Consider the following 22,723-nt stretch of genomic DNA (forward strand, 5'->3'; position numbering starts at 1 on the left):
CTGATCAACACTTCCATCCACTAACCCATCCCTCCACACCTCCATTACCATATCATTTCCTGTCACGGTCACTTTATGTACAGACACACCTGTGCCTAGCATCACTTTATGGACATACAATCAATCTACCTATACAAGGTATCTTATAAGTGTATTTACACAAGGTATTTATATTTATAGTGTTTTTTCATTGTTATTGTGCTCTTTATCTTGTTGTGTTTTTTTTTTGTACTGCTTCAGATCCAGAGTAACAATTATTTAGTTTTCCTTTCCAACTGCGTACAGGAAATGACGGTAAACAATCTTGAATGGTGGTGTTGTGGACAGTGAAGAAGGTTGTTTAAGGTACAAGAGAATCTAGATCAACTGGTGGGGGGGATAAGGCGCAGTGATAAGATGGATTGTCACAGTCTTTTTCCAAGGGAAGGGAATTCTAAAATTCGAAGGCATAGGTTTAAGGTGAAAGGGTAAAGATTTGGAGAGCTGAGTGGCAAGCTTCTCACACGAGCGTGGTGAGAAAAGAGAATCAGCTTCCAAAGGAAGTGGTAGAGGTGGGTACAATGACAAAATTTAAAATACATGTTTCCATGCTGTACAACTCTATGCTCCCATTCACTCATTCACAAGATAACCCTGTTTACAGGTTATCCCCATGGTAACCCCTGGTCTTACTCTATCAGAGACATTCCCCTTCCCTCACCCTCCCTACATCTTAACAAACTTCCTTTCTCTCCTTCCCAGTTCTGACGAAGGTTCTTTGACTAGAAACAATACATTTGCTTTGTCCTCCCACTGGTGCAGCCTGATCTGTGGAGGTTTTCAGGATTTTACTTTTGCTGTGTTTTGTACAATAAGCATCAATTCCTATCCTGTTTGATTGAATCACTCAGCTTTACATGCCCTTTTTAGTAAATCCAACAATAATTTAAGAAAAATAGAAAATCTTCTGATGAGTTATGTCTTTGTTTTAAAATTTGTTCTGTACATGAGATTTTCCATATCTTTGACTTAATGTGAGGGCATTGCTTAAAGGGTGAAATTACATGGACAGGCTCTCCAGGCTTGCCCTTGGGTTTACTATCTGCAGGATGATGAGAGGTACCTAAAAAGAGCAAAATTTCAACAGAGTGTCTGTGGATAAACTATTTACACTGGTCGTTGTCCTGTGATTAGGCTAGGATGAAATTCGGGGATGAAATGCTGGGAGGCACAACACTAAAGACCGGAAACGCCTGTCCCACGTTGTATCTCAATAAATAAATAAAACAATCTCAGAGCAAACATACAAAGAAGGGAAAATAGGAAGTAATACCAGAATCATTTTTACTATCACTGGTATACATCATGAAGTTTGTTGTTTTGCAGTATAACAGTGCAAATCATAACAAAAAACTATAGATTTTAATAAGATATATAATTATTAGTGCAAAAGGAGAGCAAAAATAAGTAATAAAAAGTGTAAACAACAGGAATTCTGCAGATGCTGGAAATTCAAGCAACACACATCAAAGTTGCTGGTGAATGCAGCAGGCCAAGCAGCATCTATAGGAAGAGGCGCAGTCGACGTTTCAGGCCGAGACCCTTCGTCAGGACTTCCTTCAGTTAGTCCTGACGAAGGGTCTCGGCCTGAAACGTCGACTGCGCCTCTTCCTATAGATGCTGCTTGGCCTGCTGCGTTCACCAGCAACTTTGATGTGTGTTGCTTTAATAAAAAGTGTGGTATTTTACATGGATTCATTATCCATTCAAAAATCTGATGGCGGTGGGGAAGAAGCTATTCCTGAATCGTTCAGTGTACGTCTTCAGGCTCCTTTGCCTCCTCCTTAATGGTAGCATGAAATCCGGAGTAACACACATAAAATGCTGGAGGAACTCAGCAGGTCAAGTAACATCTATAGAAACGAATGAAGTGTCAATCTTTCGGACCGACACCCTTCATCAGGAATCTTGAAGGGTCTCAGCTTGAAATGTCGACTCTTTATTTCTTTCCTTTGATGCTACCTGACCTGCTGAGTTCCTCTGGCATTTTGTACGTGTTACTCCGGATTTCAAGCATCCGCAGCATCTCCTGTGGTTGTGTTAGGAAAAATTGAAAATTGAAAGCACTACTTCCACACAAAGGAAATTTGAAACCACTTTCCCACAAAATTACAGGTGTTAAGTTAGTTGATTTTTTTTAAACATCAAAAATCATTTTTGCTGGTGTAAGGTCTCAAGAGTGGCAATGAAAATAAAGATCAATAAATGGGAGTCAAGATGATTATCTGCCAGATCTGGGTGAATGTTGCAAAAGGCTCAGGAGGCTGAGTAAATGAATCGTAACCAATGTGAACCCAGAGACAAAGATCCTGTTCTGGCTAACCTCCTCAGCTTCCTTGAGGCAGTAACCTCTCAAGGGAACCCTCAGATTTACAGAAGGTATTGGCAAAGTTCCTCATGATCAGTAATTAGTCAAACTCAGAGCAGTGCAGATTCAAGGTGAACGTGACGTTTGAAGGGGTGGATGAAGAGAGAAAAGAAAATATGCAAAAGCATGGTTATGGCAATGAAGGGATGGAGAAAATAGCAGTAAGTGGGGTTCCTGCTTTATTAGTGTCGAGAATATCAGAGCTCATAAATGTAAATATCTCAGACTGAGGAGCTTATGCAAAGTGGTCACATTTCCTCATGAGCTACCTGTGATGTTGGCAGTGGGGAGAGATGAAAGCAGTACAACCAGGGTCTAAACGTAGAATGAATTTGGCAAAATAAGCAAGGAAACAGACATGCAAGATATAATTTAACACAGAGAACTGTACAATATTACAATGAAAAAATAAGCAATACACGCACTTCATGAAGGAATGTTATTTCACAACTTTTAAATATTTAAATACTCTAAACAGCTTCAGAGCAAGACAGTTTTCAAATGTGCCTTGCTGTCATGTGCAAATTTGTACAGAGTAGTCCGAGAAAGAGCAATCCGATAATGGAATTTTAAAATTTGTAATGCATTTCTCTACTGAAAGGGGCATTGTCACAGGGCAGGAGTGAAGAACACACTTCATGAGGATACAAATTAAATAATTACATTCCTTCAATGGGCAGTCAACACTGCCCAAAACATCACTGGCTCCAGCCTACCTGCCATCAAGGACATATTTACAGAAAGGTGTCAGAGAAAGGCCAGCCAAATCGTGAAGCATCCCATACCCACCCCCCCCCCCACCCCCACCTCCTCTCATAGACTGTTTGTCCCACTCCTATCAGGAAGGAGGCTATGTCGCATCCATGTCAGGACCACCAGACTCAAAAACAATTACTTAACCCAAGCAGTAAGGCTAATCATCACCTCCACCTGCTAACCCAACCCTCTAACACCCCAATCATCACTGCTTTATCATTTCCTACCAGTCGCCTTATGTTCAGACACTCCTGTGTCTAGCGTCACTTTATGGACATATAATCAATCTCTTAGACAGGGATGCGTTGCCTCACCGGAATTATTTACTATCTATAGTGAAATGGTTCTCAGAGAAATAAAAGACCCAGATGGGATAAAAATTGGAGGTGTTAATATCAACAATATAAGATATGCAGACGATACCATCCTAATAGCAAGTGCTGCAGAAGACCTACAAATCCTCCTAGACAAAGTAGTACAAACAAGTACAGATTTTGGTCTAACTGTCAACTGTAAAAAAAAACAAATGTATGGTAAATATCAAAAAAGCAGGATACTCCCAACTGCTAAGTGTACATCGATAACCAAGAGAGATTGAACAAATGACCAGCTTTAATTACCTTGGTAGCTTTAGATCACAAGGTGCTAGAAGTAAAGTGGAAATAAAAAGAGGAATTCCCATTGCCAAAACCAACTTCCAAAAAATGAAACCCATTTTTACCAACAGCCACACTTCTATGACAACAAGGCTTAGGCTACTGAAATGTTACGTCTGGTCAATCTTGCTGTATGCTTCCGAAACATGGACTATAACACCAGAACTCCAAAGAAACTTAGAAGCAACAGAAATGTGCTTTCTTAGAAGAATGCTGAAAATATCATATAGAGATAGGGTAACTAATGAGACGGTACTCCAACATGCCGATACAAAAAGATCTTTAATAAGAACATTAAATGAGAGGAAACTTAAATTTCTGGGCCATGTAAAGGGAGAAATAGAATGCCTTACTTTATAAGGCCGTATGCCTGGGTAACGCGGAAGAGGAAGGCAAAGAAGAAAATATATGGGCACTGTGAAAGAACTAACAGATCTAAGTGTGCGAGGTATCATTGACGCTGCATGGGATCGTTCGATGTGGAGAGCCATGATCGCCCAAGCGTGTAACGCGCAAGGCACATGAAGAAGAATCAATCTCGATATATAAGCTATCTTATGTATTTATATTTATTGTGTTCTTTATCTAATGTTGTTTTTGTGTTGCATCAGATCCATAATTATTTTGTTCTTCCTTACACTTGTCTACCGGAAGACCAAGGACCTGATTATTGACTTCAGGAGGAGGAAACGCGAGGTCCATGAGCCAGTCCTCATCAGGGGATCAAAGGTGGAGAGGGTCAGAAACTTTAAATTCACTTCAGAAGATCTGTCCTGGGTCCAGCATGTAAATGCTATTATGAAGAGAGCACAGCAGTGCCTCTACTTCCTTAGAAGTTTGTGAAGATTTGGAATGACATCTAAAAGTTCTATAGATGTGTGGTAGTAAGTATATTGGCCGGTTGCATCATGGCCCGGTATAGGAACACCAATGCCAAAGTAAAATCCTACAAAAAGTAATGGATTCGGCACAGTTCATCACTTGTAAAGCCCTCCTCACCATGGAGTACATCTACATGGACTGTACAGGAAAGCAGCATTCATCATCAAAGGGGTGGTACAGGACCTTCAGGACCCACAACATGAGGTTCAGGAACAGTTATGAACTGCGCCCCCCCCCCCACAAACATCAGATTCAGGAACCAGAGTTTCACTCACTCCATCACTGAACTGTTCCCACAACCTACTGATTCACTTGTAATGATTCTTCTTCTCATGTTCTCAATATTAATTATCTATCTATTTATTTATTACTGTTTCTTTTGTATCTGCACTGTTTGTTACCTTTTGCGCATTAGTTGTTTGACTATCCTGTTGGGTGTGGTCTTTCAATGATTCTATTGTGATTCTTGGATTTACAGTGAATGCCTGCAAGAAAATTAATCTCAGGATTGTATATGGTGACGTATATTTACTTTGATAGTAAATTTACATTGAATTTACTTTGGACTTTGATAATAAATGAGGACCTGCATTGGCCATGATGCTCAAGAAATGAACATGTCATCTCGACCCGAAGTCCACTGCCAGGTTTGTAATGAAAGGACAAGTTAAATGACGTATAGAGCCCATGACTAAAAATTTTTGACTTTTCAATATAGGGGCTAACAACCAAGGTCCATGCTGTAAGGACTAATTTGAGTTGAAACAGCTATTGATCATTTAAATCTGGAAAACCAGAGCTGCTCCAAGCAAGTTATCCTTTGGAAATGTGCTTACCTGAGCTCAAAGTGAACAGGACCAGTAGCACTCCTCCTGAACAAGCAAATAAAGAATGCCGGCCAGTATCACTCCCACTAACCCCCTGTAACAAGGATTAGCCCTCAAGTATTAATCCTCAACAATAACGATCAATTACGCACAGAGAGGATCTGTATTTATTGATAAGTACCTTTATTATCTCAACTAACAAGCATGTGAATTTCCAGAACTGAATACTTGTGTGCACATCCACTGAGCAGTACCTCAGATTTACAAAGGAGGATCCATTAGAGGTGCATTGAAATATGAATTATTCAACAATAAATAAAATGAAGCAAGAGTGTGATTGGGTGATGTTACAAAGGTAGAAATAGGCAATGGAAATTGATGTGGTCTGGAGGTCATCTCAGAGTCAAACATAACCTGAAGATCATGAACAATATGGTTCGGTTTCAGACAGATGACTGTCTGAGGGTCAAATGTATTGGCTTATTACCAATTTATGACAGTAACCAAAGATAATGACATCAGTCTCTAATGTTTTGTGGGAAATTTCCACTTACCCAGTCCAGTGTTGAAAGCATGGCAATTTGGAAGGAATTAGGGAGGTCAAGAAAATGCTAAAAGTTATTTCTGGAGCCATCATTGTACATTTGGAAAACCACCGTGACTTTGTGTGATGCCACCAGGGGAAAGAACGCAGATAAGAAAATATGTTGGGTGAAACAAGTCCTCAGGGAGAGTCCAAAGGGAACAGTAGAAAAGTGAGACTGGAAGATATTGGAGGTGAATCTCTGGCTACAAATGCAAAATATGAATGCAGCCATGGTGTAAACCTAACACAGCTGGTCAACTGCAGAGAGGCACTTGAAGAGAAAATGACAGAATTGAAGATGAAATCATTCGCATTTGTCCTGTATTTTTCCAGTTTTAGATTTGGAAAAATGAGGTTTATTATCAGAGTTCATTTTATTTATCACATGTATATCAAACCTCCAAGAAGACCACAAACTTGTCATAGTTTGGAGGCTTGCGTGCCTCAGTGACCCAGACATCTGTGTCGGCTGGAGTCAGGACTTTATGCTTTGGCTCTTGGTAGGGTCACCAATGCCAAACAGGTCAAAGGGTAGAGGACAGACCAAGAATGGTCCACTGGTCCTCCAGGTTCGAGGGTTCAGCTCAGGGCTAAGAACGCTGTTGTTTCCGTAACAATTTTGTTTGACCAGTCAATGAAGAATCCCATATCTGAATGTGATGGCTTTCCTGAGTCTCCCCACAGGACTTGTGTGACTGACAATAGTGAAAACTGAGAAGAAGCTACTGACATGATGAAGGAAGTCCTGAACACCGCCAGAGATGGAGGACCTTCAGTGCTGCCCTAAATGCCAGCAGCATAATGGGCAGAAAGTAAGTACATTGAAATATACAGCAAAGTGTGTCAGTTGCTCCCAGGGTGTGCTAGGGGCTGCCCCCACGTGCTGCTAAACATTCTGGCACCAACATAGTATGCCGACAATGCTTGGCAGATCACAACAAACAATAAAAGAACAGCAAAACAAGCCCCATTCCTCCCTGCCACCCACCTACCCATACAAATACATGATTCTCCACGACAGGACAGGTCATTTCCAGCCTCCAAAGGACTCGCAGATTTGCAGATTCACAGAGTAGGCACCTTGAGATAAATACTCTCGAAGCACTTGGGGCAGAACTAATGTAAGAGGAATCATCTGCCTAGCTCATCCTTTGTTGAAAGTAAATACAAACATAGGCTTCACCATTAAGGTCTGATACAACTAACAGCTGGAATCCAAAATTAGAACAAAAGGAGGGGAAGAAACAGCCCATAAATAAAGAGCAGGTTACTCAAATCCTTTTAAAGCCTTTTACTTGAAAAAAATAGATAACACTAACAGGGAAAAGGACAATATTAATAGCAGTTCTCAATATATCTGAATGACAAATCAAAGTAGCCTTTTAACAATTACTGTAAAGGCAATAAATAAAAGCATTTGCCATCCTTACTGCTGACCCAGTATTACTTAGGAAAATCTGAGAAATAGCAAAAGATAGTCATTGATGACTGAAGTAAATTATGTGGATGAAGAGACACAAATGAGCCAGGGCACCATTATACATCCACAGCTGGCCAATGTCCACAAAGACTTGTCAGCAGCAAGTTCAAAACCTCACTGATGCTGTAGATCATAAGAATTGCTTCACGGATGATCTCACTTCAAGAATTCATTATAACTTATTCAGATTTTTCTTGTAATTCAAGAGAGTCAGTTTGAGTTTTCCCATTACTGGCGGCCTCTAAAGTCCAGCCCTGTGTCCCCATCGTGAGGGGTGGAAATGAGTAAGGCTGGCCAGCTGTTGAAGCTGTATAGGCCAATGCCCTGTACAGAAACATTGATGAACTCCAATCACACCATTGAGGAGCGGGGAGGTCATCAATGGCCTATGCTCTACTGTGAGCCAAGGGCTCAACAAGACGACGGCATTACTGGCTGCTGACTGGGTGGCATAGTGTTACACCTCACAGAGCTGCCTCGCAGGACCAGGGACCAGGGTCAACCTGGACCTCCAGGTGCTGCCTGTGTGGGTTTCCACTCACATCCCACAAAAAAAAGTGTACGTGGATAGGGTAATAGATATCTGTAAAATGTAGATGAGTGGGGGGGAGGGGGAGAGAGAATAAGGGAAGAGTAGGTTAGGATAGGATTGTTGTAAACACGCTTTCTAAGTGCTCAGCGTAGACTTGATAACACAAATAGTCTGCTTCCATGCTTTCTCTCTCTATGATTCCACTGGTCTGGTCATAGCGAGATCCACACCGACCACACCCACACCCACCACCGTACAATGCAGGAGTTAGGTTTTACCTTCAGTCATGGAAAACACCCGGAGGAAAGCCAACAGCTGGGCTGAGATTGGAGGCTCACTGCAATGCAGAGCAAATACACTGGACCTGAGGGAAGCACAGAGATATCAGAGTTTATAATAATAACAACAACTTATTTACAGAGCACTTTTCACACAGATCTGCTTTACAATGGGATAAAGTACAAACATGAAGAAAACTGATTAAAAAAAGATGTTAGCTAAAAGCAAAGTTAAGTAAATAGTTCATTCCTGGTGTTTAAAAGTGTCAAGTGAGTCTGCATCCCTTGTAGTTTTACTTATTGAATTTCACAGTTTAGGACTGTGACATGCCAATTATCTTTTGCCTCCACTACATTGGTGAAACCTGCCGTAAATTGGGAACTGCTTCATTGAGAACCTCTGCTCCATCCACCAAAAGCAACTTCCCATTGGCCAAACATGTTAATTCCAGTTCCAACATGTCGGTCCATGGTCTCCTATTGTGCATAGATGAAGCCACCCTCAGGGTGGAGGAGCAACATCTTATATTAAATCTGGGTAGCCTCCAACCAGATGGCATCAATATCAATTTCTTCTTCCAGTAAAAGAAATTTTTCCTCCCCCTCTCTGGTCTTTTACCTCTTCTCACTTACCTATCACTTCCCTTTGGGTCCCCTCCTCCTTCCCTTTCGTCTATGGTCCACTCTTCTCTCCTATAGGAATCCTTCTTCTCCAGCCATTGACCTTTCCCATCTACCTGACTTCACCTATCACCTTCCAGCTATCCTCTCACCACCCCCCCCCCACCTTTTAATATTGTTGTCTTCCCCCCTTCTTTTCAGTCCTGAAGAAGGGACTCGGGCCAAAACATCGACTGTTCATCGATGCTGCCTGACCTGTTCAGTTCCTCCTGTATATTGCGTGTGCAGCTTTTGAGGGACTGTTTACATTTAAGAGACCGGCAGAAGAAAACCTGCGAGCTTGAGCAGGGTTTTAAAATGAAAACAATTTTGTGATGTACTCCGGTCCCATCATCAGCTTCTACAATGGCACCAAATCTGAGCACAGGCTGATTACGTTTCCCCTGTAATGGCGTTAGATTTTCACTCTTGCAGCTCACAATAAAGTACCAGTAGACAGAACAGCACATCACTAAAGGACGATTCAACTCAGCTATTTAAGTTAATAGATAGTAATCTAGTTGGGCTGCATTATTAATGTACAATCTAATGCAGCCGATATCTAGTAATTAAGCTTTCAGTGTGTGCGTTTGTTCTGCTCTGGAAATTGAAAAAGTGAGAACTGAACCCAAGGAATACTGATCATTATCCTTTTTGGTGATTTTTCGGTGCACTCCCTGGTACTTTTGTCCTGCAGTGCAATACAGCTTTCTTTTAGCTGGGAAACACGATGAGAGATCTTACGGCTTGAGTTTGCTGTAAGTGGTATTCCTGTACTCAGTTAACAAGAAGTAGAATATAACCAAGAAATAAACAATCTGCTGGGGGAACTCAGCAGGTCAAGCAGCAACTAAAGGGGGAAAGAATTTGTTGAAGATTCAAGTAAAAACTTTGCATTAGGACCAATTAGGATTCCGGCTTCTGTAGCCTCTTTTATGTCCTTGGATATACAGTACCAAGATTAATCAAATCAGTGAGTGAGGAGTGAAAAGAGAACAGTTGTTGTTAAGGCTTTATTGTAGAGCAATAGGACACACGTCATGCTAGGTATAATGATTTCTTATTGATCTGGGCAGAAGCCATATGGAAGATTGGGACATTCACAGGAAAATCTTTCTCATAGAGAACAGCTATGAACACCTTGGCTAGTCAAGGATTTTACACAGTGAATTTGTGATCAGAGAAAATTGTACTAAACATTTTTTTTGTTTTGGGGCACTTCTTGCTTTTAACCAGTTCAGTTTTATCACTCAAATCCACTTCAGTTGGTACTGCTATGTAAAGAAAACTCCACATTTCTTTGGACCTAATGAGATATTAAAATGAGGGAAAATGAAAAACTGCCCACGTTCAAATTAACCAGAATTGGTATCAGAACTTGATATTAGGGGAACCAGGATGTTTTATCCCATTAATGCTATAAATAATACGGCCATAAGCCATTCAGCCTATTGAGTCTGTTTTGTCATTCAACCATAGCTGCTTTATTATCCCTTTCACCCCATTCTTCTGCCTTCTCTTCGAAACCTTTGATGCCCTCACTAACGAAGAGGCTATCAACCTCTGCTTTAAATATATCCAATGACTTGGCCTCTACAGCCATATGTGGCCATGAGTTCTGCAGATTCACCACTCTCTGGGTGAAGCAATTCCTCATCTGAGTTCTAAATGGATGCCCCTCTATTCTGAGGAATAATATGACTCAGGCAAGGATGAGGTCAGTTCAGTGTTAAGTTTCATCTCTGTAAGGCTGTCTTTTGGAATCACAGAAAATGTTCTGAAGCACGTAGCATTTTGGAGAACACATTATATCTGCTTCCTTTATTAACTATTACTTTAATTAGTTGTGATACATACTCAAAATGAAAAGGCAGAGCATGTAAAAAATGAACACTTCTGTCAGAGAAGCACAGAATCTTTATGGTGAATGCAGCATTTAATTTGTTCTGATCAATTTAACTCACTAGAAGTTTCAGAAATAATACAATCCTCGTCCGGCAGAAGAACCTAGACTGCACTTAAAGCTTGGGGAAACAGATACTTGGTGGGTAGAAAATGTACTTTGTCAGTCCATGGAAAGTCTGAATTAACCATGTCAAAGCTTCGTGCATCAATTTAGAACATACATAAATAAAGAAAAAGTCTTCAGCTCCTCAATTTACTTCCAGTTTCTCTTTTATTAATTGAAGTACATTCAGCCTATTCACCTAACGTTATAAATTAGCTCTGAATCAGAAATTTATGGCACAGAAACTACTAACTCTGCTCATGGTGTACACATGCTCAGTCGAGAAACAGCTACTCAGACTAATTAGAGTTCCTCATTCTCCATCAGACCAAAGACACAAGAGCAGAATTAGGCCATTCGGCCCATCAAGTCTGCTCCACCATTCCACTGTGGCTGATCTATTATCCCTCTCAACCCCATTTCTCCTGCTTTCACCATGTAACCTTTGATGCTCTGACTAATCAAGAACTTATTAGCCAGTATCCTGGCCAGCTACGGCATGTGAACTGTCCACAGACTTACTGAACATGATGAGTGTGTGCAAACACACCAGCAGCTGTTAGCGAAACTCAGTTAACACATTCCTGGTTGCGGAACCTCAGGAAATGTGAACTGAATTACCTTAAACCTATTGGCCTCCTTGCAAGGGGTCATTCCTATTCAGCACATTTAGGACATTCAGTTTTACATACTTCAGTTAAATCTCTCACAGTCCTTTGTCTCCGACAAACAATTACATTTTAGGCAATCTTTCCTCAAAGCTAATCCTTATGGATCAGTCCTGCACCTTCTTTCATGCTATCAGATTCTTCCTGCAAAGTAACAACCAGAAATTACAGATGTGGTCAAAGGAGCTTTAAAGTTTAGTTTTATTTGTCACATGTACATGGAAACATAGTGAAATGAATTGTTTGTGTCAATGACCAACACAATCTGAGATGTGCAGTGGACAGGCCACATGGATCACTACGCTCCAGGCACCAACATAGCACGGTTATAATTTATTGGTCCTAACCCACACCTCTTTGAAATGTGGGAGGAAACTGGAGCATCTGGAGGAAACTCACATAGTCAGGGGGAGGACGTACAAATTCTTTACTGACAACAGAGGGAATTGAGCCACGTTCTTAACGCTGGATCTAACCACTGCACTACCATGCCGGTGAGACCTGATTTCCCTGCCTCGGCCGAAATCCTGAATGCCATCTTAACCACATTATTTTCCCATTCCCCCATGAGTGGGCCACATCTTATCCCATGTTTACAGAGATCATAATTCCCTATTTGTTGCCACCCATTTAGCACAATTAAAGATGGTGACCTTTTGAATTTACTGCTGGCAGAAGCCTCATCATCAGCCGTTTGAGAAATTGTGGCTGTATTGCCCATGGGCCTCCACTGATTAAAACTAATGGACAGGAAACCATGGGAGATGCAGACCTCACCAGCAAAATTGGGAAATGAATGCCATTGAAGTATATTAAACAATTCATAATTGGATATTTCTTTAATGATGGAAAAAGTAAATATATTATTATATACACTTTTCAGAACAAACTGAATTTGTTTGCTGTAATAATTAAACTGCTGGAGGAACTCAGTAGGTCAAATATCATTTGGTCAAAACTCTTGCATCAGGCCTCTGCTTCCACAGTCGCTGCCTGCATGACTGAGTTCCTCCAGGACTTTATATTTTGGCCCAGATTCCAGCACCTACAATCCCTGTGTCTCTGAATTTATTTGATCCCAGTATAGCAAACGTCTCAGTTGTAAAGTATTTAACTTACTTTCAAACCCTCTGCAGTCTCTCTTCTCTGCAGACCAACAAGCCTCTAATTTAGTCCTATTGATTTTCACTAAAGTAAATTGCTCCACAAGTCGTGGTTGTACCTCCAGCTCAGGAATCCACACCCACCCCCAAACATCTTCACCTCTCTTCCTCCATTTCTTTCTCAAAAAATGCTGGCAATGTCAAAAATATCCCAGAAAAATAAATGCATGAATAAACATTCCTCGAAACCGTATATTTTCTAAATTTGCACTATTTGATTTAATTGTGAAATCCTTTATAAGTCACCATACAGATAGAAACTCATGTCCGAGGAGTTGATAGGCGAGTGCTCTCAGTGTCTGGAGACAATGAGTGGAATTGGAGGGAAGTTCACCCAGCCGAATGCAGGTGCTGGTGGCGGGACTGGTTGGGGCTCTGGTACTACCTCTGCCTCACACTGCCAGAGACACGGGTTCAATCCTCAGCTGCTGCCTCTGCTGAGTTTGCACGTTCTCCCTGGGTTTCCTACAGATGCTCCAGTTTCCTCTTACATCCCAGAGACGTACAGGTCTGTTGGTTGGCTGACCAACGTGAAGTACGTAAGAACATAAGATATAGGAGCAGGAGTCGACCATTCAATATCATGGCTGATCTGTCCGTGGACTCATCTCCACTTACCTGCCTTTTCCTCATATCCCTTAATTCCCCTACTATGCAAAAATCTATCCAACCTTGTTTCAAATATAGTTACTAAGGTATCCTCCACTGCTTCAGTGGGCAGAGAATTCCACAGATTCACCACTCTTTGGGAAAAGCATTTCCTCCTCACCTCCATCCTAAATTTACTCCCCAACTCTTGAGGCTATATCCCTTATAGTTCTATTCCCACCTACCAGTGGAAGCTACCTGCCTCTATCTTTTCTATCCCTTTCGTAATTTTATATGTTTCTATAAGATCTCCTCTCATCTTTCGGAATTCCAGCGAGTACAGTCCCAGGTGACTCAACATCTCCTCATAGTCTAACTCCCTCATCTCTGGAATCAACCTGGTGAAAATCCTCTGCACACCCTCCAAAGCCAGTATATCCTTCCTTAAGTAAGGAGACCAGAACTGCACGCAGTACTCCAAATGCGGCCCCACTAATACCCTACACAGTTGCAGCATAACCTCCCTGTGCTTAAATTCGATCCCTCTAGCAATGAAGGCCAACATTCCATTCGCCTTCTTTTACCATTTAAACAATAATCTGATCTTCCATCTTTCCTTCCAAAGTGGAAAACCAAAAGACCATAAGACATAGGAGCAGAATTAGATCATTTGGCACATCAAGTCTGGCCACTGCAGCTGCCTGTGCATAAATTCCACAAATTTACCACTCTCTGGCTATAAAAATTCCTTCACACCTCTGTTTTAAGTGGACACCCCTCTATCCTGAGGCTGTGCCCTCTTGTCCTAGACACTGCACCATGGGAAACATCCTTTCCACCTCTGCTCTGCCTGGGCCTTTCAGCATTCAAAAGGTTTCAGTGAGATTCCCCTCATCCTTCAAAATTCCAGCGAGTACAGACCCCGAGCTATCAAATGTCCCTTGTATGATAACCCTTTCATTACTGGAATCATCCATGTGAACCTCCTCTGAACCCTCTCCAATGCCAGCACATCTTTTCTTAGATGAGGAGCCCAAAACTGTTCAAAATACTCAAGGTGAGGCCTCACCAGCGGCTTATAAGCCTCAGCATCACATCCCTGCTCTTGTATTCTAGACTCTTGAAATGAATGCAAACATGGCATTTGCCGTCCTCACCACCGACTCTACTGCAAGTTAACTTTTAGGGTGTTCTGCAGAAGGACTCCCAAGTCCCTTTGCATCTCAGATTGTTTGGATTTTCTCCCTGTTTAGAAAATAGTTGGCACATTTATTTCTAATACCAAAGTGCATGGCCATGCATTTTCCTACAGTGTATTTCATTTGCCACTCTCTTGCTATTCTCTATATCCTTCTGTAGCCTACCTGTTTCCTCAACACTACTTGCCCCTCTACCAATCTTCATATCATCTGCAAACTTGGCAACAAAGCCATCTATTCCATCATCTAAATCATTGACATACAGCATAGAAAGAAGTGGTCCCAACACTGACCCCTGCAGAACACCACTAAACACCTGCAACCAACCAGAAAACGATCCTTTTTATTCCCACTCGCTGCCTCCGATCAATGCTCTAACTACGCTAGAAACTTCCCTGTAATTCCATAGGCTCTTAACTTGGTAAGCAGCCTCATGTGTGGCACCTTGTCAAAGGCCTTCAGAAAGTCCAAATTATCAACATCACTGCATCCCCTTTATCTATCCTACACGTAATCTCCTCAAAGAATTCCAGCAGGTTCCTCAGGTAAGATTTTCCCTTTAAGAAAACTATTCTGACTTTGTCCTATCTTGTCATGTATCACCAAGTACTCCATCACCTCATCCTTAACAATCGACTCCAACATCTTCCCACCACTGAGCTCAGGCTAACTGGTCTATAATTTCCTTTCTGCTGCCTTCCTCCTTTCTTTAACATAGAACATAGAATAGTACAGCACAGTACAGGCCCTTCGGCCCACAATGTTGTGCCGACCCTCAAACCCTGCCTCCCTTATAAGCCCCCACCTTAAGTTCCTCCATATACCTGTCTAGTAGTCTCTTAAACTTCACTGGTGTATCTGCCTCCACCACTGACTCAGGCAGTGCATTCCACGCACCATCCACTCTCTGAGTAAAAAACCTTCCTCTAATATCCCCCTTGAACTTCCCACCCCTTACCTTAAAGCCATGTCCTCTTGTATTGAGCAGTGGTGCCCTGGGGAAGAGGTGCTGGCTATCCACTCTATCTATTCATCTTAATATCTTGTACACCTCTATCATGTCTCCTCTCATCCTCCTTCTCTCCAAAGAGTAAAGCCCTAGCTCCCTTAATCTCTGATCATAATGCATACTCTCTAAACCAGGCAGCATCCTAAGTGGAATGACATTTGCAATTTTCCAGTCCTCTGGCACTGTGCCAGAGTCCAATGATTTTTCAAAGATCATTACTAATGCCTCCACAATCTCTACCGCTACCTCTTTCAGAACCCTAGGGTGCAGTTCATCTGGTCCGGGTGATTTATGTACCCTTAGGTCTTTCAGCTTTTTGAGCACCTTCTCCCTTGAACAGTAAATGCACTCACTTCTTTTTCCTCACACCCTTTAACATCTGGCACACTGCTAGTGTCTTCCACAGTGAAGACTGATGAAAATACCCATTTAGCTCATCTGCCATTTCCTTGGTCCCCATTATTATTTCTCCAGCTTCATTTTCTAGCAGTCCTATATCCACTCTATCTCGCTTTTTTTTTTACATACCTAAGAAAGCTTTTACTATCCACTTTGATATTGTTTGCTAGCTTGCTTTCATATCATCTTTTTCCTCCTAATGATTCTTTTAATTGCTCTCTGTAGGGTTTTAAAAGCTTCCTAATCCTCTGTCTTCCCAATAATTTTTGCTTTGTTGTATGGTCTCTCTTTTGCTTTTACATTAGCTTTGATTTCCCTTGCCAGCCACGGTTGACTATTTCACCATTTGAGTATTTCTTTGTTTTTGGAATACATCTATCCTGCACGTTCTCATTTTCCCCGAAACTCATGCCATTGCTGCTCTGCTGTCATCCCTACCAGCATCTCCTTCCAATTTACTTTGGCCAATTCCACTCTCATACTACTGTAATTTCCTATGCTCCACTGGAATACTGCTACATCAGACTTTACTTTCTCCCTATCAAATTTCAAGTTGAACACAATCATATTGTGATCACTGGTTCCTAAGGGTTCTTTTACCTTAAGCTTCCAGTTCATTACATACTACCCAATCCAGTTAGCTGATCCTCTAGTAGGCCCAACAACAAGCTGCTCTCATTCAACAAACTCACTCTCTTGGGGTCTATTTTCAACTTGATTTTCCCAGTCGACCTGCAAGTTGAAATTCTCCATGACGATCATAGCATTGCCCTTTTGACAGGCCTTTTCTATTTCCTGATGTAATCTATGGTCCACGTCGCAGCTAATGTTGGGAGGCCCGTATGTAACTGCCATCAAGGTCCTTTACCCTTGTAGTTTCTTAACTCAACCTACAAGAATTCAACATCTTCTAATCCTATATCACATCTTTCTACTAATATGATGCCATTCTTTATTAGCAGAGCCACGCCACCCTCTCTGTCAACCTTTTTATCCCTCTGATGCATCGTGTAACCTTGGACATTCAGCTCCCAAATACAACCATCCTTCAGCCACAATGCAGTGGGCCACAACATTATACCTGACAATCTGTAATAGTGCAACAAGATCATCCACCTTATTTCTTATACTCCGTGCATTGAGATATAACACTGAACGCTGCATTTGCTACCCTGTTTGATTCGGCATCCCTAATGCACTGATACTCACCCTGCTGGCTGCAATTATGTCCTATTATCTGCCTGCCCTTCCCGACAGTCTGACTGCATGCTCTCTTTGCTTTTTTGCCATCTGTCCTATCCTGTGTCCCTTCACTCCGGTTCCTACCCCTGCTATATTATTTTAAACCCTCCCCAACAGCTCTAACAAATCTGCCCGCAAGAATACTCGTTCCCCTTGGTTTCAGGTACAACCCATCACATTTGAACAGGTCATACCTCCTCCACAAGAGATCCCAATGACCTAAGAACCTGAAGCCCTGCCCCCTGCACCAGCTTCTCAGCCACACATTAATTTGCCAAATCATCCTATTTCTACCCTCACTGGCACGTGGCACAGGTAGCAATCCAGAAATTACTATCCGGGAGGTCCTGCTACTCAGCTTTCTGCCTAGCACTCTAATTTCCCTTTTCAGAACCTTTTTGCTCTTCCTTCCTATGTCATAGCTACCAATATGTACCAAGACATCTGGCTGTTCTCCCTCTCTCTCCAAGATGTTGTGGATGCGATCTGAAGCGTCCTGACCTGAGAGGCAGGCAACATATCATTCGGGGCGTCCCATTCACATCCACAGCATCTCCTGTCTGCTCCCCTGATTATTGAATCCCCTATCACTACTGCTCCCCTCTTCTCCGTTTTCTTTTCTGCAGCACAGACCCATGCTCAGTGCCAGTAAGCCGGTCTCCGTGGCATCCCCCGGGAGGTTATCTCCCACAACAGTAAACAAAGCAGTATACTTATTATTGAGTAATAAGTATATTACTTATAAAGCAATATACTCTCAGGGAAGAGAACTGGTGCCTAGGTAGTGAGTAGAATCTGAGAGCAGTTGATGGGAACGTGGGATTACTTAATTTATTTTATTTAGGGATACAGTACAGAACAGGCCCTTCTGGCCCAACGAGCTGCACCATCCAGAAACCCACCTATGTAACCCTAGCCTAATCACAGGACAATTTGCAATGACTAATTAACCTATTGACTGGTATGCCTTCAGACTGTGGGAGGAAACCGGAATACCCGGAGCAAATCCATGCAGTCACGGTGGGAGGACGTGCAAACTCCTTATGGACAGTGGCAGAACTGAGCTCCCACACCCTGAGCTGTAATAGTGTTGTGCCAACCACTAGGCTACCATAGTGTTTATTCAGCTAAGTTAATTTGGAGAAGTGTCAATTGATTTTTGTTTGGAACAGGCTCATTGGGCCAAAAGGCCTGTTTGTGTGAGCAGGCCAGGACGGTGACAGCAAATCAGGACAGTTTATTGTCACTTCCATCAAGGTGCTCTGAAATTCCTTGCTTTAGTGCCAGTCAGAGAATAAACAACATACTTGATAATAAATGGTAAATACAACAATGAATATAGCAACAAACACAAAAATAACAGAATGATGAGAAAGGGAAAGAACCCCGTTATAGTGTACTTACGTTGGAATACCAGCACGTGCCAGAACTTCTGCTTTCATTGCATAGAGTCGGTCACTTTTACTTACTCCCAGTTTTATCTTCACTCTATCGTGAGAGTTATTATTGAAGAAAAATCCATTGTGTATCACAAATTCAGCATTGGATCGAGTCCCATAGAAAATGTAGATCTGAAAAATTGAGTATTTTCTGTGTGAGTTGAGTGCAGACTATTTGGCAAATTACTGTAGCCATGCAACTCCAAGTCTCAGATCCTAGTGCTCAGACAGCAAGTCTCCTCTTTGAATAAGAGTTTTTAGCAGCCTTGGCTTAACTTGCAAATACATTTTCCAAAAAGGATTCAGGGCTTACACTATTTTCAACTCCTTTTTACAGGGAGCCCTAAAAAGAAAACTTATCGTAAATAACTAACAAAGTGCAGAGGTACAAGAGTAAAATGTTCTTATTGTTTGAACTGTACAATGAAAAATCACTTGAAATAGAATGAGCAAACAAGGCAATTGTAGGAATGAACTAAAATACTACACTGCACTGCCCAGCAACCCACCAAATTAATCCTAGCCAAATCACAGGACAAAGTTACAATGACCAATTAACTTATTAACTGGTACATCTTTGGAGAAAACCAGAGAACCCGTGGGAAACCCACACAGTCATGGGGAGGAACATGCAAACTCCTTACAGATGGTGCTAGAACCAAAAACCAAACTTTGGTGCCCCGATTTCTAATAGAGTTGTGCTAACTATAACTCTACAATGGTGCCTTATACTTCAATAGTCTAACTCCTTAGTCTAGCTCCTTAGCACCTTTAATCCTAAAAAATTTTACATTGTCATCCAGGTTTGATATTTCAGGAATATACTAATAAAGTTTTGTTCCATCATTTAGAATTTATTTAAATCTTACATTCATACCACAACGTGAGGGAGCAAAAATCTTTGTGTTATGACTCTGTCACAGTGTACAGACATATGAATTCAAAAGTCTAATGACTTGTAGAAAGAAGCTGTTCCATAGCCTGTTGGTCCTGGTTTTAATGCTGTGATACCGTTTGCCAGACGGAAGCAGCTGAAACAGTTTATGGTTGGGGTGACTGGTGTCCCTGATGATCTTTCATGCCTTCTTTCTGCACCTGCATAAATATCCTCAATGGAGGGAAGTTCACATCCACAAATGTCCATACCAGTTTCTGCAGTGCCCTGATATCAAGGCTGGTGCAGTTCCTGTACCAGGTGGTGATAGAGCCCGTCAGCATGCTCTCAATGGTGTCCCTGCAGAAGGTCTTGAGGATCTGGGGGCCCAGGCAGAACTTCTTCAGTCGCCTGAGGTGGAAGAGACGCTGCTGTGCTTTTTTTTTTGCCACAAAGCCAGTGCGTACAGTCCAGGTGAGATCATCAGTGATGTGTATACCGAGGAACTTGAAACTACTCACCCTGCAAAACGGCAGACTCATTGATGTTGATCGGGGTGAGCCTGTCTCCATTCCTTCTGTAATCCACAATCAGCTCTCTTGATTTTTGGACATTGAGGGAGAGGTTGTTATCCTGGCACCACTGTGTCAGGGTGTCAACCTCTCCTCTGTAGGCTGTCTTATTACTGCTAGAAATAAGGCCGATCAAAGTAGAGTCATCTGCGAATTTGATCAGCAGATTGGAGCTGTGTGTGGCAGCAGAGTTGTGGGTGTAAAGGGAGTAGAGAAGGGGAATCAGAACACAATCCTGGAGGGCACCTCTGTTGAGGGACAGACAGGTAGAGGTGAGGGAGCCCATCCTTACCACCTTCGACGATCCGATGGGAAGTCTAGGATCCAGCAGCACAAGGTGGGGTGCAGGCCAAGGTCTCTGAGCTTCCTGTCAAGACTGGAGGGAATTATGGGAACTGTAGTCCAGGAACAGCATTCTAACGTATGCATCACTCTTCTCCAGGTGAGTGAAGATGGAGTGTAGTGCTGCGGCTGTGGCATCATTGGCAGACCAGTTCCATTGATAGGCAAATTGTAGGGGGTCCAGTGTGGGTGGCAGCATACTGCAGATGTAGTCTTTAACCAGCCTCTCAAAGCATTTGCTTATAATTGAGGTGAGTGTGACAGGGTGTGCTATCTTAATGCTCTTAGGTACAGGGACAATAATGGATGATTTGAAACAGGTGGGCACTACACACTGGGAGAGGGAGAGATTAAAAATGTCCAACACACCAGCCAGCTGTTCAGCAAACACTTTAAGGACGTGCCGTGGGATGCCGGCTAGCCCCCACTGCCTTGTGGTTGTTGACACATTGGAATGTTCTACATATCTCAGCCTCGGAGATGACCAAGATGCAGGTCTTGTCGGCAGCTCTCCTCGGGAGTTCAGTCCTATCAATGTCAAATCAAGCGTAAAAAACATTCAGCTTCTCCGTGAGCGAGGTGGCAACGTTGGCCGTGCTGCTGCGTTTCCTCCTGAAGCCCGTGATGGTGCGCAGTCCTTGCCATACGCTGCGAGTGTCATTGTCGCAGAGTCGTGACTGGATTTTGTCCTTGTGTTGCCGTTTTGCCAGCTTGATGGCTCTAAGTAAATTATCTCATGACTTCCTGTTGGTCTCTGGAGGCGAAGACTTTATCCCTTGTGCTGAGAGCAACACAGACTGAACTATTTATCCAAGGTGACTCATGCTGATTGCGACTTTTAAACTGAGGCCCATCTGACCGTAGAGAGGAGAATGGGAACTTTTTTGTTTCCGTTCTGACCAATAATCATCTCTTATCAAAAATCAGATGATTTGGTTAATTTATTTCACAGCTGCATAAAAATTAACTGTCACATCTCCTATATCACTGCAGCAACAACATTTTTAAAGTACTTTACTGGGTGTAAGTGGTTTGGAAGATCTCAAAACCACAAAAGGTTTGTAACTACCTTTACAAAGTATTACTGGTAATCATGGTTTCATCTGTTGAGTCTTTAAGGTCCAGAATTGGCTCCTTAGATCTCACACCTTTTCTACCTTTTCCTTAAGACACGGGAGCAGAATAAAGCCACTTGAGTCCGCTCTGCCTTTCCATCATGGCTGATTCATTATCCCTCTCAACCTCATTCTCCAGCCTTCTCTCGGTAACATTTGACACCCTGACTAACCAAGAACCTATCAGCCTCTGCTCAATGACTTTTCATTCCTAAAAAGGTGCTTTTTAACAACCAAATTTTGATCATTGGTACTAATATTTGTCAAGTTTTGTTTTATAATATTGCTGTTCAGTGCCTTGAGATCTTTTAAAATGATAGAGTCATACAGTAGTACAGAACAAAAACAGGTGCTTCGGCCCAACTTGAGTATGGCAACTCAGATTCCTGTTTAAGCTAGAACCACATGCCCATGATTGGCCCACATTCCTGTAAACCTTTCTGATCCAGGTACACATCAAGATTACTTTGTTCAAGACTTTACACAAACCTGCATTATTAAATTTTGCATATGATCTTTTAAAATTTGAAACAAGTTCCCATCTTTTTAAAATTATTATACACAAATACACTGCAGTACAGAAACATGCCATTCGGTCCATCTAGTCTGTGCCGAACTGTTATTCTGCCTAGTTTCATCATCTTGCACCTGGACCACAGGTCTCTACACCCCTCTTATCCACGTACTTAATAGAGTATTTTAGTTGGAGTATAAGTGTACATAGAAGGATATTAAAAATAAAAAATTGCTCAGCGTCTTTACACTGGAAGTGTGGTCAACAAGATCCAAACCAGTTCATATACATTTTTCATTGATTAGCTAAACAGGGTGGTACTTGGCCATATAGAGCAGGCACTGTTCACACTTTATGCCAATGCACTCCGCTTAAATGTTCAGCAAACAACCCCAAAGACAATTTTCACTAGTATTTTCCTGTATTCTTTAAGCTAGTAAGGTACATAGGTCTGAACCCAAGCTGCAGCAAGTTTGATTTGGGAACTTTTCCATGCTATCCTCCTGAATTTTCACTTTGTGACTTCA

At 42.0% G+C, this 22,723-nt stretch overlaps 1 protein-coding gene across 5 annotated transcripts in view; it reads right to left on the reverse strand.

The window, feature by feature from the left end:
- The window catches only part of setd3 (SET domain containing 3, actin histidine methyltransferase), a 157,096-nt gene that overhangs the window by 10,887 nt on the left and 123,486 nt on the right, over nucleotides 1-22,723 (reverse strand). For all 5 annotated transcript variants that reach the window (XM_063043678.1, XM_063043687.1, XM_063043696.1 and 2 more), the window contains exons 10-11: nucleotides 18,745-18,911; nucleotides 8,405-8,490 (exon numbers count right to left, since the gene is read on the reverse strand). In XM_063043678.1, the coding sequence (XP_062899748.1) occupies nucleotides 8,405-8,490; nucleotides 18,745-18,911 (253 nt within the window). The remainder of the gene's footprint in view (nucleotides 1-8,404; nucleotides 8,491-18,744; nucleotides 18,912-22,723) is intronic.

Source organism: Mobula hypostoma, chromosome 1 (genome assembly GCF_963921235.1).
Source record: "Mobula hypostoma chromosome 1, sMobHyp1.1, whole genome shotgun sequence".
Lineage (NCBI taxonomy): Eukaryota > Metazoa > Chordata > Chondrichthyes > Myliobatiformes > Myliobatidae > Mobula > Mobula hypostoma.